Source organism: Danio rerio, chromosome 23, assembly GCF_049306965.1.
Source record: "Danio rerio strain Tuebingen ecotype United States chromosome 23, GRCz12tu, whole genome shotgun sequence".
Classification (NCBI taxonomy): domain Eukaryota; kingdom Metazoa; phylum Chordata; class Actinopteri; order Cypriniformes; family Danionidae; genus Danio; species Danio rerio.
Genome location: NC_133198.1, coordinates 43,959,836 through 43,979,350, shown reverse-complemented (window position 1 = coordinate 43,979,350; position 19,515 = coordinate 43,959,836). Strand labels below are relative to the sequence as shown.

Sequence of the window (19,515 nt, the reverse complement as noted above, 5' to 3'; positions counted from 1 at the left end):
TATCCAGTCACTGTTTATTCTTCATTTCAGGATAAAGTCTTGAGATAAATAAATAGAGCTCTATTTAAATGATCTAGGCACAACATCTACAGCGACAGACGCAAAAGCATTAAGGGCATATTTGAATCCGCTCTTGCTATTTTTAGAATGGAAAAATACGATTTGCGCCCCAACACATGGTCTAACAGGGTTGTCAGAGTCTCATCAGTCTCATCTCCCTTTCCCTTTAAGAGTCAGTTGTGTCACACCATGGCACATTTGCTATTTACATGGCGGACTTTGTAAGTGGAAAAACTGAGCGCTTCACTAGCGAGAAAACCGTTAAACAGAGCATCTGCAGCACGAGGATAAAGAACAAGCCTCCTCCATTCAGCCTCTTTACTTTACTTTTGCTCATTACTTTACTCCTTTACTTTTGTAGATGAGACGACGGTGTTGTTCGCAGTCCACTGAAGACATCCATTAGCCTTAATATTTAATTCCATTTGGTAACGCAAAGATCTGCTTCAAAACTATTTCTAAATTCATTTCTAATTTCCAGCAAATTAATAAATGAACAATAATAATAAAGTGTGGTCATATTCAAATACATGTCCTACTCTTATGCCTTTTGGTGATGCAGGATTGATTGGTGACAAATCATTTTTGTAACATTGTAATCCTTTAACTTTTTTTTATATGTAAAGATATTTGTGTATTGCTGTATATTCTGTGTGTATTAAGCAATGTGTAAGTGTTTGGGCCTGTATAGGCGCAAAACTAACGCACTCTGTGCTGGACTTCAGAGCAGCTTTTACTTGGTCGATGGCACGGTCTATTTCAGTTCCTCAACGTGCCAACAATGCGCCTTAACATGCCTCCTTTTCAGACTGGCAAACCCATGAGTCCACAAAGTGTCCCAAATGGATTTGCTATTTAAACAACGTGGTGCAAAATGTGAAAATTACAGTTGTGCTGGTCTTAAAATATGAACAAATCGTGCCATACATGTCTTGACCACATTTTTAGACCACATTTATGTGCAATGTATATACTGTAAGTTTTCTTTTTCTTAAACTCTACTATTTTTTATATATATATTTTTTATATTAATGTCAAGCACCTCGGGTCTGAGAGTAACGCAATTTCGATTCTCTATATGTCTTGTACATGTGGCTGAATTGACAATAAAGCTGACTTTGACTTTGACTTGCGCCTTATTGCGCTGGGCCCCCCTTGTGTTACACATGAAGTGAAGATTTTTATTCTCTGTTTTATGCACTTTTTGAATTTTACACATTTTGAGTGTCACATCAAAGAACGTTAAGATAAATTCCTAAAATTAAAAACGCAATTACTTTTAGTTTTTTTTGTTTTTTTGGTATTTACGCTGTAAAAAAGCTTTTCTTACTTAGAGTTTGTGTCATGTTTCAAGTAAAAAATTCACAAAATCTACAAGCCTTTTCTATTCAAGTTAAAAATATTGTTTTGTTTTCAGAGACAAAGTTTTTCTTTAAAACAAGCAAAATAAGCTTATTTCAAAGCAAAAACAAGATTATTTTGCTTACCCGACCACTGTTTTTTCTTTGTTTAATCATAAAAATTCTATATATAGCAAGATAGCCAATATAAAAGTCAAGATATGCCTTTATGTATAACTAACACAATATATTGGCTGATTTTTACTCTCTGTTTTATTCACTATTTAAATGCTGCACATTTTGGAGTGTCGCATCAAAGAATGCTGAAATAAAATGCCAAGATAAATTCCTAAAATGTGCAGTTAAAAACGCTGGTCACACTTTGTTTTAATGTACAATTCCTGCTAATGACAATGCTTTTCTTCCTTAGAGTTTTTGTCTTGTTTTTAGTAAAATATTTTAAAATTAAGAAGCATTTTCTAGACTAGTTTAAAAAATAGTTTTTTTTTCCAGAAGTGATGTGTGAAAATGAAGTGAGTTTTCCCTTAAAACAAGCAAAATAATCTTATTTTAAAGCGAAAACAAAATTATTTTGCTTACACAACCCCTATTTTTTCTTCATTTAATCATATAAAGGTCTTGAAATAGCACATATATTGTGTTAGTTACACATGAAGTGATGATTTTTATTCTGTTTTATGCACTATTGAAATTTTGCACATTTTGGAGTGTCGCATCAAAGAATGCAAAGATAAATTCATAAAATTAAAAACGCAATTACGTTTTCTTTTTTTTTTTTGCTTTTAACGCTGTAAAAAAAGCTTTTCTTATTTACAGTTTGTGTCATGTTTCTTAAATAGCAAGATAGCCAATATAAAGTTTAACTAACACAAAATATTGGCTGATTTTTATTCTCTGTTTTATGCACTGTTTAAATTTTGCACATGTAGGGGTTTTGCATCAAAGAATGCTGGATGGAAACGCCACTATAAATTCCAAAACATTTGCCATTAAAAATGTTGGTCACACTTTACTTTAAAAGTGGAATTGCTGATTAACACTGTTTACAAAATGCTTTTCTTATTTAGAGTTTTTAGTCCAAAATTCAGAAATCAAAAAACATTTTCTATTTAAGTTAAAACTATTGTTTTGTTTTCAGAATTAATAAGTCAAAATAAAGTGAGTTTTTCCCTAAAACAAGCAAAATAATCTTATTTCAGAGCAAAAACAAGATTATTTTGCTTACATCTAAGGACATCTATTTCAATCTTGCATGTAAAAGAGACTTGTAATACCAATGTTGGCCATCTCGGGTACGGTGGCGCTGTAGGGGCCGCTCTGGAACAGCGGTGGATTATCGTTGATGTCCTGCACGCGGATGATGAACTGGGACGAGGGCTCCAGGGCTCGACCCGTCTGCCGGTCTGTTGCAGTGGCGATAAGGCGATATTGGTCCTTCTCCTCTCGGTCTAAGGGTTTGGTGACGTGGATGTTCCCAGTACGGCTGTCGATGACGAACACAGATCCAGCCCCTTCGCCCTTTAAAATATATTTGGTCCGGCCATCGCCCTTGTCCACACTGGAATGAAGCTGGAGGAATGGGAAAAGAAAGACAGCAAGTATGTTAAAGCAATTAATAGATTCTCTTTCTGTAAAACCCTGTCGAGAGAAAAAAAAATGATGTGGAAACTATTCATGAACAGAACAAAATGGATTATAATTGAATAGAATCTAGCAAAAAACAGTTGATCTACTCAAAGTTGATTGACCAAACTCAGATCAGCTATTCTGAAACCGAAAACTCTTGAGTTTTAATCTCTCAGTAAATCAACTCACAGTTCAAGTTTAAACTCCGAGTTGGTTGAACCTCCTCACTGAAACAGGCGCCTGGTCTTCATAGTGAAATAACTCAAATGAACATTTATTTCAGCCACCTTTGTTTATGTTCTGATGGAAATTTCAGACAGCACTTAGAAGTTTTTGCATCTGACTTCTTCAAATACCATTCTTCATATAAATCTAAAGAATAAAATCTAACAAATACTGTAGAATAGAGTGAAAATTCAAAACTTCATTCATTTTCCTTCAGCTTAGTCTCTGATTTACTAGAGATTTATCTGATATACCAGAGGTCACCACAGAGGAATGAACCACCAACTATTCCAGCATATGTTTTACACCAGGGGTGTCCAAACTCGGTCCTGGAGGGCCGGCTGCCTGCAGATTTTAGCTCCAACTTGCCTCAACACCACTGCAAGGATTTTTCTGGAAGCCTAGTAAGAGCTTGATTAGCTAGCCCAGGTGTGTCTGATTGGGGTTGGAACTAAACTTTGAAGGACTCCGGCCCTGCAGGACGGAGTCTAGACATCCCTGTTTTACCCCTTCCAGCCGCAACCCAGTACTGGGAAACACCCATACACTCTCACATTCACACACACACTCATACACTGTTTTCAATTTAGTTCATAGCGCATGTGTTTGGCCTGCGGGGGAAACCGGAGCACCTGGAGGAAACCCACCAACACAGAGAGAACAGGCAAACTCCACACAGAAATGCCATCTAGCCTAGCCGGGACACGAACCAGCGATTTTCCTGCTGTGAGGCGGCAGTGCTAACCACTGAGCCACCATGTCGCCCCTAGCAAAATACATTACAATCTAATTTTCATAATCTAGAAAATAAAACAAATTACTGTAGAATTTAATGGATAATCATAATTTACATTTAGTCATTTAGCAGACGCTTTTATCCAAAGCGACTTACAAATGAGGACAAGGAAGCAATTTACACAATTATAAGAGCAACAATGAATAAGTGCTGTAGGCAAGTTTCAGGTCTGTAAAGTCTAAGATGGAAAGTATTAGTATTTTTTATTTACAATTTTTTTTGAGTACAGTTAGTGGTAACAAGTTTTCAATCAAATCTTAGATGGTATGACACTGAAACCTGGAGCAATGATGCAGAAAATTCACAAAAATAAAATACTTACAAAACACATGATAATTATTTCATGCAGAATTTATTTATTTTTTCTCGCATACAAGATGCACAGCAGACAGACTGAAAGTAGACTCTGACATATGCAAAACAATATTGCATTTCACACACGGGCACCGCAGAAAAAAAGCATTACAGCATCCTAATGTTATTTTCTCACTTAGATAACACCCTTTTCTAAAACATCCCATGCACATAATGACTTAAGAGACCATCTTGTTTCGTTTGAATAAATAACTCCACAAAGCAAATGAGATGTGTGCTTTTTTTTTCTTTAGTAAAATATCCTCAAAGGCCAAACCAGAGTATAAAAAATGATATGAGCAAAAATAATAATAATAAAATAAAAACAAATGAATAAAAGCAGTCATTGTTCTTAAAAAAAAAAAAAAATTCCTTTTAATGCTTTCCGACAAAGTTATAGTTGGTGTGCTTGTATTCATAATCTAAAGAAAATAATCTAACAAAATACAGAAGAATTTTCATAATCTAAAAAAAAAAACTGTATAATTTAGTGGATACTCATAATCTAGATTAGAAACAAAAAAAATATCTGAAGAAAAAAATCTGTAGATTTTAGTGGATACTCATAATCTAGAAAAAAATTATGTTAAGTGGATGGATAAAATAAAATAATATAAATTGATTGCATAAAATAAAATAAATTAAATTAAAATTATTTAATTACATATATTAAAATAAATTAATATAAAATAAAATAAATTGATTACATGAAATAAAATTAATTAATTAAAATTAACTGATTACATAAGTTACAATACAATTAATTAATTAACTAATTACATAAAAAAAAAAAAATAAATAAATAGATAGATAAATAAATAAATAAATAAACAAACATCCGTAGCTTCCTGACTTTACTCACTCCAGCCAGCCATTATTCATAAAAAAAGCATTTCCCTTTTAATACTTCACGACAAAGTCATAATTGGTGTGCTTGAGCTCTGGGCAGGCAGACTAATCCAAGATCACTGTGAAAGGGCACCTTTCACCGGGGGCTAAAACAGACCTCGCCATCCAGATATCCAGAGCGCCTGATATGAGAAGTGCCAGGTGTTTTCAGACTGATACGGGCATGATGATTGGCCGGGCAGAAAATTCATTAGCTCAGCCAACCAATAAGGTCACAGGGGAAATGTGAGGAACATGCGACACAAGTGTGCCAATAAACCTGTAAAAACAACATGCTGTGGATGCAGTGAGGAACATGTGATATGACACTGCTTATTATATACTTTAGTCTGGTTCATTTAAAAATGTCATGTTATGTAGTAAATGAGTGGGATTGGGTAAACTTTTTAAAAATAAAAAAATAAATGAATAAATGCATAAATCTATACACAAACAAAGAAATAAATAATGAATAAATACACAAATTAATAAATAAATAAAGGAAATAATAAATATAAATATAAAAAATAAATATATAATAAATAAATAAAATAAATAATAATCAAATAAACAAAAGAATAAATGAATGCATATTAAAAAAACAAAACTAAATAAACAAACAAATAAATGAATAAATAAATAAAAATATAAATAAATAAATGAATATAATATAATTAAATGAGAAAGGTAGTTTCCTTATTCCCAACACTACCGAATAATGACAAGGAAAGTAGAAGTTTTAGACACAACAGCTTCTACTGAGGGCAAGATCTCTTTATCCACACACAGCAGATGTAGTTTGAGCAGTGACATAACCATTTATAACCATTTCCCTCCTCACCTAAACACACACGCCGCACACGCACGCATGCACACACGCAGTTGACAGTTAAAGAAAAACATATTAGCCTCCTATGAATTTTTTATTATTGTTTTTTCAAATATTCTCAAGTGATTTTTGGCAGAGCAAGGATATTTTTCATAATATTTCCTATTGTAAAAAAGCCACCCTTAAAAATATATATTTTTTTAATTGGCCACAGAACAAACCACTGTTGTCCAATGACTTGTCTAATTACCCTAACTTGCCTAGTTAACCTAATTAATATAGTTAAGCCTTTGAACTGCACTTTGATCTTAATACCAGAATCTTGCGAAATAACTAAAATAGTATGTAGTCATCAGGGCAAAGACAAAAGAAATTAGTTATTAAAACTAACATGTTAAAGAAAATGTTGAGAAATCTCTCCGTTAAACAGCCCTTGGAAGTCTTTATAAATAAATTGATATCACCAGTTGTGCTAATATTTTTGCTTTCACAATATTTTTGTTACCTTTAGAATTGAGTTTACATGATCCCTCATAAAGAAACACTTCTATTTTGACAAATTATGGTCAGTTAATCAATCAATAGAAAATTAATTTATTAAACAAAATTAAAAATAAATGAATTAATAAATGAACAAAACAAACAAACAACAAATAAATAATGAAACAAAATATAAATGATTAAACAAACCAATAAATAAATAAATAAAAACAAATAAAGAAACTAATAAATTAAAATAAATAAAAACAAATAAACAAAGTAATAAATTAAAATAAATAAATAAAACAAACGAAAAATGAATAAATAAATAAATAAATAAATAAGTCAAATAAAGAAATAAACAAATAAATAAAAACAAACAAATAAACAAACCAACAAATAAATGAATATATAAACAAACAAACAAACAAACAAATAAACAAACAAACAAAAAACAAGCAAACAAATGAAAAAACAAATGAAAAAATGAATAAATAAATAAAATAATAAATAAATAAATAAAAATAAACAAACAAAACAAATAAATAAATAAATAAATAAATAAACAAATAAACAACAAACAAATAAATAAGCTAACAAATAAATAAATAAATAAATAAGCTAACAAATAAATAAAATAAATAAATCAATAAAAAAACAAACAAACAAACAAATGAAATATACAAACAAATAAATGAATGAACGAATATATAAACAAACACAAAACATTCAAACAAACAAATAAAGAAATAAACAAAAAATTAAAACAAACAAATAAATTAATGAATATATAAACAAACAAACAACAAACAAGCAAACAAATAAATGAATAAATAAAAAAAAATTATTAAATAAAAATAAACACAAACAAAAAGGAATAAATGAATTAATAAATAAACAAATAAATAAACAATCAAATGAATGGATATTTTTTTTATAAACAAACCAATAAATAAATAAACAAGCTAACAAATAAATAAACGAAAATATAAATCAAATAAATAAACTAAAATAAAAAAACATACTAATAATAAACAAATGAATAAATGAATATATAAACAAACAAAAAACAATCAAACAAATAAATAAATAATATAATAAATACATACATAAAAATAAACAAACAAATTAATAAAAACAAATAAATAAATAAATAAATAAGAAATAAACAATCAATCAAAAAAAAACAAATGTGTTAATAAATAAACGAATAACCAAAAAACAACAACTGTATAAACAAACAAATAAATAAACAAACAAACAACTAAATAAACTAAAAAAACAAATAAATAAATAAACAAACTAATAAATAAACTAATAAATAAATAAAATAATTAAATTAAAGTGTCTAATAATTTAAAAAGTAGTTTCCTTATTCCCCAACACTGCCGATTACTAATGATAAGAAAAGTAGTGAAGTTTTAGACACAACAGCTTCTAATGTGGGCAAGATCTCTTTATCCACACACAGCAGATGTAGTTTGAGCAGTGACATAACCATTCTTTAGATTTTCCTGCTCACCTACACACACAGACACACAAACACACACAAACACACACACACACACACACACACACACACACACACACACACACACACACACACACACACACACACCATGTCCATCTGTGTTTTCCTCGTCTTCTCCTCTCAGCTGTTTGCCTCTCACCCTCTCCATCCATCTGCTTCACACTCTCCCTCGCTCCGTCTTTCTGTTTGTCCATCTGTTTATCCCTCGTCTAACACCTCGCCGTCATGTTTATCCATCCGTCATACATTACAGATCATTTTCCAGGACATTTCAAATATCATTACTGAGAGAAAAGACAAGGATCACAGATTTCAATCCTTAAAGAGCCATCCATTCATTCATTTTCCTTCGTCCAATTGATCAGGGGTTAAACCACCAAATGAACCGCCAACTATTCTAGCATTCTGTATGATGCCCTTCCAGCCACAACCCAGTAGTGGGAAACACCCATACACACTCATCCACACACACACAGTACAGCCAGTTTAGTTAATCAAATTCACCTATAGCGACCTGAGTCAGATTCCCGGCTTGAGGTCCTTTGCCAATCCTTCCCTTATGTCTCCTCCTCAAGCCCTACACTTACACTGCCAGTCAGAATCAGCATTGAATCATTGCATTATGGCACCAATTGACTTCTTTTAACAACATAAAAAAAAAAATTGTACTTAAGGTACAAATATTAATGTAAATATTACAATTAGTGTAAATATTAATCTTATTTACTTTAATGAAGGTAAGGGTGCTTTCACACCTGCCTTATTTAGTTCGATTGAATCGCACTAGAGTTCGTTTCCTCTTTTGGTGCGGTTTGTTTGGGCAGGTGAGAATGCAGCAATCATATTCGAGTGCGCACCAAAAGCGGACCAAATAAGCGTACTGAGACCTGCTTGAAGAGGTGGTCTCGGTACGCTTTTAAACGAATCCTGGAGCGGTATGTTTGTGGTGAGAATGTGATCCGTACTAAAACAGACCCAACCGCAAAAAGCACTGCGCCTTTTGGACTAATCCAGCTACCGTAGGCCGATGCGCTATGCATTATGGGATATGGAGGAAACTTATTTGTTGACAGAGCTTTACCAACAGAGAGAGAGAGAGGGGAAACATTACCTGATGGATCGTTGGTAACATTTCCGCAAGATGACCATGTCACAGTTTAGCTAAATTAATTCACGTCTCCTCCTGAAGTGACGAGCGATGCATTAAACACTGTTTTCCAGCCGCAGGCGCGCTTCATTTTCGTAATGGATAGTTTGTCTAAAGCAGGGATACAATCAGCCAGCGCAGTCGTCCCTCCAGAGTAAAAGGTTTTGTTTTCCTGCGGGAGTTCATTGGCATTTTCCCACACGTGAATTCTGACCAATCAATATGCAGTTTAGGAAATATGTTCAACAACATCTGGCCAATGAGAGATGTGGATTTTGTCAGATGACTGCATTTTGGTTCGTTTCAACTGGTTCGGACCAAAGCCAGCAGTGTGGTGTGAAAACGACCCAAAGACGGCAGAAGATGCAGCAATGTATCATTTATTACCCTTGGTGCGGACCAAATGAAGCGAACTACAGATGTGAAAAGACCCTTAAAGTGAGCAGCGTTCATCTGACAGGTCCATTTGCTATAGCACTTTCCCAATTGATATTGGATAAGATGAAGGGGGCTTTCACACTAGCACTTTTGGTCAGCACCCGGGTTTGTTTGACGTCATAGTACGGTACGTTTAAGTAGTGTGAACGTGTCTTCTGAACTCGGGAGCGCACCCGTGAACCGTACCCGAGTCCGCCTGAAAGAGGTGGTCTGGGGTACGGTTCTTGCGAACTCTGGTACGGTTCACTTCTGATGTGAATGCAATGTCCGTAAGTGAACCGCCAACTGTACCGCAGGGGCTCCGGTTTCCCCCACAGTCCAAAGACACGTGTATAGTGTGTGTGAATGTGAGAGTATATAGGTGTTTCCCAGTACAAGGTTGTGGCTGGAAGGGCATCCGCAACGTTAACATATGATGGAAGAGTTGGTGGTTCATTCCGCTGTGATAACCCCTAATAAATAAAGGACTAAGCTGACGGAAAATGAATGAACGGACCCTACACTATACTAAAGTGTTACCATAATTTATGTTTACCATCATTTCCCCTTTTCTTTCCAGGACTAGTAAACACGTCTGTAATTTTTCCAGGTTTTCCAGGATGTTTCCGACAGCTCATATTCTGCCTTTGTCTGTTCTCGTGAGTGTGTGTGAGGGAGGAGAGTTTAGCAGGAATTAAGTCATTATTTGTAAGCCGGGTCAGGGTGAGGAGAGAGCCGAGCTGACGGCCAGCGAGAGGAGCTGAAGGGATTATTCAGCCGTCACTCGGGTCTCTTTCTCCGTCTTATCTTTGTCTTGTTCTCCAGCTTTTTGGAGTAGTACTCCAGTGTGTGTGTGTGTGTGTGGTCAGAGTAAGTCTTTACAGTGGTTTTTCCTCATCCTGTGATCTCAGCGGAGCTCGGCATGCTGGGAAGCTGAAGTGGGTTGAGGGAGCTTGTGATTAAAGGAGCTCTTAGTTTCTCTCCTCCTGCGCCTAAAATCTCTTCCCCCTTGCTTCAGACTAAAAACCCTGACAACATTCCATCTTTCTTTATTTGTTTGACTCGCATCCAAGCCTTTTTTTCCATTAGTACTTTTTAGACTTTCAGAGTGATTTTTTTAGATGTCCACCTTATCCATTAGCACACATACAATGATTGTGGCGTGGTGCACAAAAACTGGTTTTGTAGATGCTCGATTTGTAAAATGTTGCCAGTTTTGATTAAAATGTGATCAATAGCAGAGCCTGTTGTTTAGGAGTAGAGATATCTGAGACTTACACGGCTATATTATGTGTATTATATTTATAAATACACGGCTGTCTTGAATACTCGATTCTGATTGGTCAGTCGCAACAATCTAAGGTATGTTATTCAGGGATAATAACTGCTTAATAACACTGGCTCATACGAGAACTTTGATTTATCTTGAATGTCAGTGAACACATGAATACATTCATATGTATCTGCTTGTCCATCACACAGCTGTTTTTGATTGTTTGGTGCCATCTTGTGAATGATTAATATGTAGCTCAGTGTATGCGTCGTTTTGCCAGTTTCGTTTCTGTCAGCTTTGCGTTTTTGACTCTTTGGCGCCATCTTGTGACTGACTAATGCAGAGGTTAGTGTATACTCCATCAGCTGTTTAATTTCTGTCAGCTTTGTGTCTAATTAAATGATTAATGAACTATTATGACTCAGAACAATGTTTTGTGTCTAATTTTTATGTTTGTTGGTAAGTAGCTGTATAGTTTACAAAATAAAGTATATCCAGGATAACAACCTCTTGGATGTACTTTATCCCTAACATATAATATAGTAATGTCATACTAACAAGAAAATATTGGTAAATAATAGCAAGAAAGTCCCTAAATCTCGATGATATCCTGATGAACCTAAATTTGCAATCTTTGCAAATCCAGAGATAAGTGCAACAAATTTGCATGAATCACAGCAATAAGATACTATGATTATATAAGTGTATATTATTATATTACATATGATTTCATGACAAAATAATACAATTAAACAAAAAAAGAGGAACCTATTCCAGAGTTATTGGTGGTTCATTCCACTGTGGCGACTCCTGATGAAGCAGGGAATAAGTCAAAGGAAAGCAAATGGGTGAGTAATTATTTTTATTATTTAGCTTTTTATTTCAAAACTGGACTTAGAAAATATTCAAATTTAAACAGCAAAATAATAAAACAGCAAATAAAAAAATAAATGATTAAAATTATAAATAAAATCATCAAAATTGGATAACTGCTTTTAAATACTTTTTAAACTAATATTAAATCAATTTCATAAAAAAGTAATGAAAATAAATTAATACATTTCAATTTGTTACATCATTGAAATCAATTATAGCATATATTAATTTATTTTATTTAACAAATAAATAGCCAATCCAAATTTCCAGTATCAGTGTGTTCCCATGTTAAAACATATAGCTGCCTTTTAAAATTTAGGATGTGAGGTAAAGAAAACCCCTGGTAGAGAGAGACTTTTGCTTTCTGTCATTTTGGCTGAATCATTCTATTCTATTCTATTCTATTCTATTCTATTCTATTCTATTCTATTCTATTCTATTCTATTCTATTCTATTCTATTCTATTCTATTCTATTCTATTCTATTCTATTCAACCTGATCTCACGAAGAAATGTAACTTTATGTATTGTCAGTTTAGTGGCTAATTTGTACAAATTCGAGTTCAGTTGTATAAAAATGTACGATTTTAAAAAGGAGGTGTGGCACCAAACCCCATGCCGAAACCCGATCGTCATTGGGGGATGAGAAAATCGGACAAAATTGTGTGAATTCATACAAGTTAGTCACTAAATCAAAAAGTTACGAATTGCTGTGAGATTGTGTTGATTCGATTCAATTTCATTCAGCCCGATCTCAAGAAAAATAGTAACTATTTTATGTTTTGTCAGATTAGTGGCTGATTTGTACTAATTTGTTCGAGTTCACTCGTATGAGATAATAAGAATTAATATGACTTAGCCACCAATCGTCATTCTATTCTATTCTATTCTATTCTATTCTATTCTATTCTATTCTATTCTATTCTATTCTATTCTATTCTATTCAGCCTGATATAATGAGAAAACATTACTATTTTATGTTTGTCAGTTTAGTGGCTAATTTGTACGAATTTGTTCGAGTTCACTTGGATGAGATCATACGAATTAATACGAATTAGCCACTAAATCAAAAAGTTACAAATTGCTAAGAATGTGTTGATTCTATTCTATGCAACCTGATCTCATGAGAAAACATAACTTTTTTTTACGTTTTGTCAGTTAAAACGTAGATTTTAAAAGAAAAAGAAGATTTATTTAACTCAATTTAAATTATAAAATCAAAATATCAGTATCAGTATGTTCAATCAGTGTGAAATGCAAGTGTATGGATGCGGTAAATGTTGTCAATGATAGTGTATGGAAGAGAAACAAAGCATAATGCCCAAATAGAAGTGAATGGACATTGGCCCCGACAAGCTCTCTGCCGGGGTTTAAATAAGGGCGCCGACCAGCATCAGGTGCGCTGAAGGCACGCCCCCAATCTAGAAATCAAATCAACACACAGAAACACAACAACACAGTCCTAACAGTGGCTAATTCATACAAATTCGTTCGAGTTCAGTCATACAAAAATGTTACATTTTAAAAAAGGAGGTGTGGAACCACCCCACCTCCAAACCCAATGTCATTCGGGATAAAGAAAATCGTAAAAATTGTATGAATCAGATTGTACAAATTCATAGGAATTAGCCACTAAATTAAAAATTGCTGTGAGACCATGTTGATTCTATTCAACCTAACTACTTTACGTTTTGTCAGTTTACAAACTCATAGAAATTAGCCAAAAACTTACGAATTGCTGGGAGATCGTGTTGGCTCTATTATATTCTATATTATTCTATTCAGCCTGATCTCAGGAGGAAACATAACTATTTTACCTTTGGTAAGTTTAAGTGGTTCATTCCACTGTGGCGACTCCTGATGAAGCAGGGAATAAGTCAAAGGAAAGCAAATGAGTGAGTAATTATTTTTATTATTTAGCTTTTTATTTCAAAACTGGACTTAGAAAATATTCAAATTTAAATAGCAAAGTAATAAAACTGCAAATAAACAAAAAAAATCATTAAAATTATAAATAAAATCATCAAAATTGGATAACTGCTTTTTAATGCTTTTTAAACTATTTCTAAATCAATTTCATAAAAAAGTAATGAAAATAAATTAATACATTTCAATTTGTTACATCATTGAAATCAATTATAGCATATATTAATTTATCTTATTTAATAAATAAATAGCCAATCCAAATTTCCAGCAAATTTTATGTTGATTCTATTCTATTCAACCTGATCTCACAAGGAAACGTAACTACTTTACGTTTCGTCAGTTTACAAACTCATAGGAAATAGCCAAAAACGTACGAATTGCTGGGTGATCGTGTTGGCTCTATTATAGTCTATATTATTCTATTCAGCCTGATCTCAGAAGGAAACATAACTATTTTACCTTTGGTAAGTTTAATGGCTATTTTGACAGATTTGTTCAATTCAGTCATATGAAAATGTATGATTTTAAAAAGAAGGTATGGCACCAAACCCCACCTCTAAACCCAATCGTCATTGGGGGATAAGAAAATTGTACTAAATTGTATGAATTCAAACAAATTAGCCACTAAATCAAGAAGTTTGATTGCTGTGAGATCGTGTTGATTCTGTTCTATTCTATTCTTCAACTGGAATAATATGTTTACCTGTAGAAATGTGCAGATCTAAATATATACAGCAGAACTATATTTACATACGCACGGCTGGACTTGAATTCTGTGTCTAACATCTCAGATCTTCCTCCATCATGAGCATTTTCTATCTGTTCCTCCACCACACAAATATCAATACTGAACAGCATGGTTATTTAAATCTACAAATTAGTGCTGAAAATACTTCAATACCCACAGACACACACAAACACAAACACGCACACATACCGAGGGATGCATTTGCATACGTCAGAGCAGAGCTGTATGCTCAGAGACGGCAGCTCTCAGCCGGAGCAGAACAAGCTGTCAGATTGCTTTAAATAAGTGAGGTAAAAACACGGATTCGTAATCTCACATTAACACTCGTCATTCTATAGAACATGCGCTCGCTGGAGGAACATTAGCACTGACAGATGGGATGTCTGCAATTGAATAACTGCACTCATGTACGATTTCATCTAAAAAATATATAGAAAAAAAATTGGAAATATAGGACTTCGTTGCAAGTAAAATTTTTTCAATAAAACATCCAAAACCAAGTAGAATAGTCTTATTTTGCTGATGTTTGTACTTGCATTACCTGTCTTTACCTCAAATCTTTTAAAGAATGTTTAAATCTAGAAAAATAAGCCATTTTTACTAGGTTGCTGAATGTTTTTGCTAAGGATATAACATCCTCAATTTCCAACCAAAAGATGCTTTAATATGTTTATTTTTAGACTCTAAAATGTATTTAGTCTGATAAAACAGGGCTGCTGCTTCTCTGTGTGATCACGAGCAGAAGAACTAGAGGCGGTGGACTGTGGCGTAATAAAATGTTTGCTGTTTTCATGACGCATCATGCTCATCTTTCATTAGAGATTGCTATGGCGTTTCTCTTATTTCTCTTTCACAGTGTTCAGCTTTACTCTGCTTCATACTATCATGATAATAAGAGTTGGATACTTTAGCTCATCCATCAACATGATTTCTGCAGGAGTCCCAAAGGATGTAATAAAAACTACAACTCCCATGATTCCAAACTTAGTTACTCCATCATAAAAATATACCTTTGTTTGTTGTAAATACACGCCCTCTAGTGGCCCTTTATCGTTTTTTTTTTTGTTTTTTTTATTGATTTGGTGCAGTTGTAACAAGCACTTCATACATTTTTAAAACTCTTAGTTTTTATAATCACAACAGGTCATCAAGTGTTTTTTTCCAAACATTTCAGCTTTTTTTCAACTGCGTTTGTACAATACACATAATCACAATATATGTTAATCGCAAAATAAAAAATATATATTTTAATTACACAAAATAAGTGTTTGCTTTATATAAATGTTTCACTCACAGTAACTGCCTTCCATAAAGTTATTACTTAAACAGCAGAATTTGTGACAATACAAAGAAATCCAACATTTTACAAACAAACATGATCTGTTTTAAAAGAATCACTCGACTCGCAAACAAACAGAAAGCGCTTCGTAAAAAACAAAAAAGTATGTTTGAACAAAAACTCTGTTGTGTTAACAAATTGTTAAAGTATTGGGTTTTAGAAATATAAATCAGATTTCACAATTCAAATCAACTAATAAATTTAGTCAACACTACAAACTGCATATAACCTAACAACAAACACCAAATCTAGTGCATACAGCTGTCTGTTACGATTGCAAGACAATCGTCCACTTCTGAGACTCTCCCCAGTTGATTTTTTTACAGTTGCATTCAAGCTATTTTTCTCAGAAACGCATTCAGGCAGATTTTCTCACAAACACATTCATGCAGATTCTCTCACAAATGCATTCAAGCTAATTTTCTCAGAAATGCATTCAAATTAATTTTCTCACAAATGCATTCTGGCAGATTTTCTCACAAACGCATTCAGGCTAATCTTCTCACAAATGCATTCAGGCAGATTCTCTCACAAATTCATTCAGGCAGATTTTCTCAAATGCATCCAAGCTAATTTTCACACAAATGCATTCAGGTGGATTTTTTCACATATGCATTCAAGCTAATTTTCTCATATATGTATTCAGGCAGATTCTCTCACAAAGGCATCAATGTTAATTTTCTTACAAATGCATTCAGGCAGATTTGCTTACAAATGTGCTTAGGCCATTTCCTCCCAAGACAGCAGATGGCACTAAGCGTCAATTAACATTACTCTCAATGGGAAGGCCTAAAACCAGTTCTAACTACAATCCATAATGCAATTGTTACCTCCAGATAAATGTAAAACACATTTAACATAAACTATTAATCAACTTAATTAAGGGATTTTTTACAGTGTAGACAGTAAAATATGAATTAAATACTAAAAGCTGAAAGCTAAATAACTGAAAAGCTAGAAAACATCTCGGCAGACATTCTTAAAACTAATATGTTCTTACCAACATTAATGGTTCCACAAAAAACAAAACAAAAAACTCATGAAATCTTTTGAATAACACCACATTCTTTATACTAAAAAAGAGAACTCTTTAAAATGTTCTTTGCACTAGAAACTCTAGAGCAATATCAAAAAGCAATTGCAAACACTGGCACCAAACAAGTGGACCAAGACCACTGAAAAGTTGACTGTCAGTTCACTTCCAGACAAACTCTCTGGTGCAGCTCGACTGAAAGATAAACACAACACAGACCAAAGACATCTAAACAAACCAAAAACAGCACATGACACTGTAAAATAAACTCAAGGATACCTTTTTTTCTGCTCATAGTCACGATGCTGCCCGTTGCAGGTCAATAGAGTTGTGTTTATGTGCATGACGGTGAGATTCTTTGGTGCTGTTTTGACTCTTTTACACATTTATATTCTCTCTGGATGCATTCAGACCAGCACAAAGCACTTTTTTGGACGTTCAGTAACAAAATATATCCCAAAAGCTCTTTTTTTTTTTTTAGTATCATTTAGCTCAGACTTAAAAAAAATACAATAAAAAAATCTTTAAAAATCGATTTTCTAAGTAATTCCTAAAAATTACAGTAGAAAAAGTGCAATTTCTAAAAAAAATGACTTAAATAAAGAAGCATTTTCTATACAGGTAAAACAATGTCTTGTTTTCAGAAAATGCACTTTGTACAATATATTTACATTATTTCACTTACCACATTGACATTGATTATTTTGCTTTTTTTAACCAAAATTTTTTTGAGTAATTTTAAATATTTAAATTTAATAACTTGTTTTAAGAAACTTTAAAGTTTTGGACTATTTTTTTATTTACCTACTGAGAGTATAAATGCCACTGTAAGTGAACCAGGAAAAAAACAGGAAACCAGAATATATATATATATATATATATATATATATATATATATATATATATATATATATATATATATATATATATATATATATACATACATACATACATACATGATGCATGATAACGATTATTACATAAAAGTGACTGTCAGCTTTTTTTTTTTTATCCATCATGGAAACAAGCTTTCAGACTGATACGAAATTAAGGCATAAAATTGAATGATTCTGGGATGACAAATTAATCACTCCATTACTTATAAACACTTAATTTACATCAAACCAACACACTAAACTGATTTTCCAAAAACCACTTCAGAGGGAGAGGTTTCATTAAGCCCTCAACATTAGAGTTGCATGCACAACACAATATCACACTGGAAATCAACTATACTATGGTTTCTCCTACTGTCGTTATCAGTTCAGTTTGATGATGTGTTGGCTGGAAGATTTCCCCCGGGACACCAACAACATGCGCTAAGTCACAATCACACCGCCACAAGAGCAAGATCCGGATCGGTTAACGCAGCGCGAATGTCCGCTTAAGTTCGGATTTTTTAACTCGAGCAAAACTCGCGTTAAGCACATCAAACGCTCAAAACGCGCCACGCCACTCGCGCCGCACGATGTCTATTCGCACATTTGCATTGCCTTAACATGTAAATCACTCACGCTTGACGCTTCTTCCTCATCTGGTGTGAACATAGCATTAAGCTACAGAACAAACAAAGTTATATATTACATTATTATTTATTTTTAGGAAAGAAAGAAGATAAAAATAATAATGATTAAAATAATAAATAAATACAAATGAAAAATACAATAACATATGAACTTACATAAACAGTTGACTGGTCACATATACAAGTTATTACACATTAACACATTCTCTGGGCTTGGATGCATATGGGGTGGACCATCACACAGTGGAAATATGTACAGTGGAAAGATAAATCAATATTTCAGGCACTTTTCCGGAGAAATAGATGCTGTGTGTTCTGGACAAAGGAAGGAAAGGATCATTCAGGCTGTTAACAGCAACACATTTAAAAGCTAGGGTCTGACATGTTAGGGGGTTGTGTCAGTGCCCTTGACACTTCTGAACTTGCACTTCTGTAATGCAACCATCAATGCTGAAAAGTACATAGAGATTTTGGAGCACAATATGCTGCCTTCGTTTCCAGGAACACCCATGCATATTTCAACAAGATTATGCAAAACCACATAATGCACACATTGCAAAGTCCTGGATGTGGAGGAAAAGGATACAGGTACTTGACTGGCCTGCCTGCAGTCCCGACCTATCTCCGATAGAGAATGTGTGGTGCATTTTGATGAGCAAACGAAGACCATTACTTTTGACCCACCTTAAGACTTGTTTGCAGTAAGAATGGGACAAAATTATACCTGAAACACCTCATCACTTGGTGTGTTCAGTCCCAAAACATCTTTTAAGTGTTGCGAAAAGGAATGGCAGCATTACAAATTGCTAAGTGCTTTACTGTTTTGAAATTTGTTGCAATTAGGGGTGTCACGATTTCGATTTTTAATCAAAATCGATCGAAATTTATGCTCAATTTCGATTATCGAATCAAAAAATAGAATAGTCGATGCTGCCACGCCCCCATGTCACGTCAGCTTGTCTTGCCAAGCGGGAAAAAAACAGGCTTGTTGAAGTGCTTGTTAAACTGCAGAAGCAGGAGACCCGTCGACAGAACTTAAACCCTCTCCTCTTTCAATGAATTCGCCGGTGTGAAAGCATTTT

General features: G+C 33.5%; 1 protein-coding gene across 5 annotated transcripts in view; it reads right to left on the bottom strand.

Annotated features, from left to right (window-relative positions):
- Positions 1-19,515, bottom strand: part of cdh24a (cadherin 24, type 2a) — a 210,625-nt gene that overhangs the window by 88,393 nt on the left and 102,717 nt on the right. For all 5 annotated transcript variants that reach the window (XR_012398708.1, XM_021470042.3, XM_073939333.1 and 2 more), the window contains one exon: positions 2,696-2,990. Coding sequence is in view for 4 of the 5 variants with exons in the window: in XM_021470042.3 (XP_021325717.1) it covers positions 2,696-2,990 (295 nt within the window). In the remaining variant the exon portion in view is untranslated. The remainder of the gene's footprint in view (positions 1-2,695; positions 2,991-19,515) is intronic.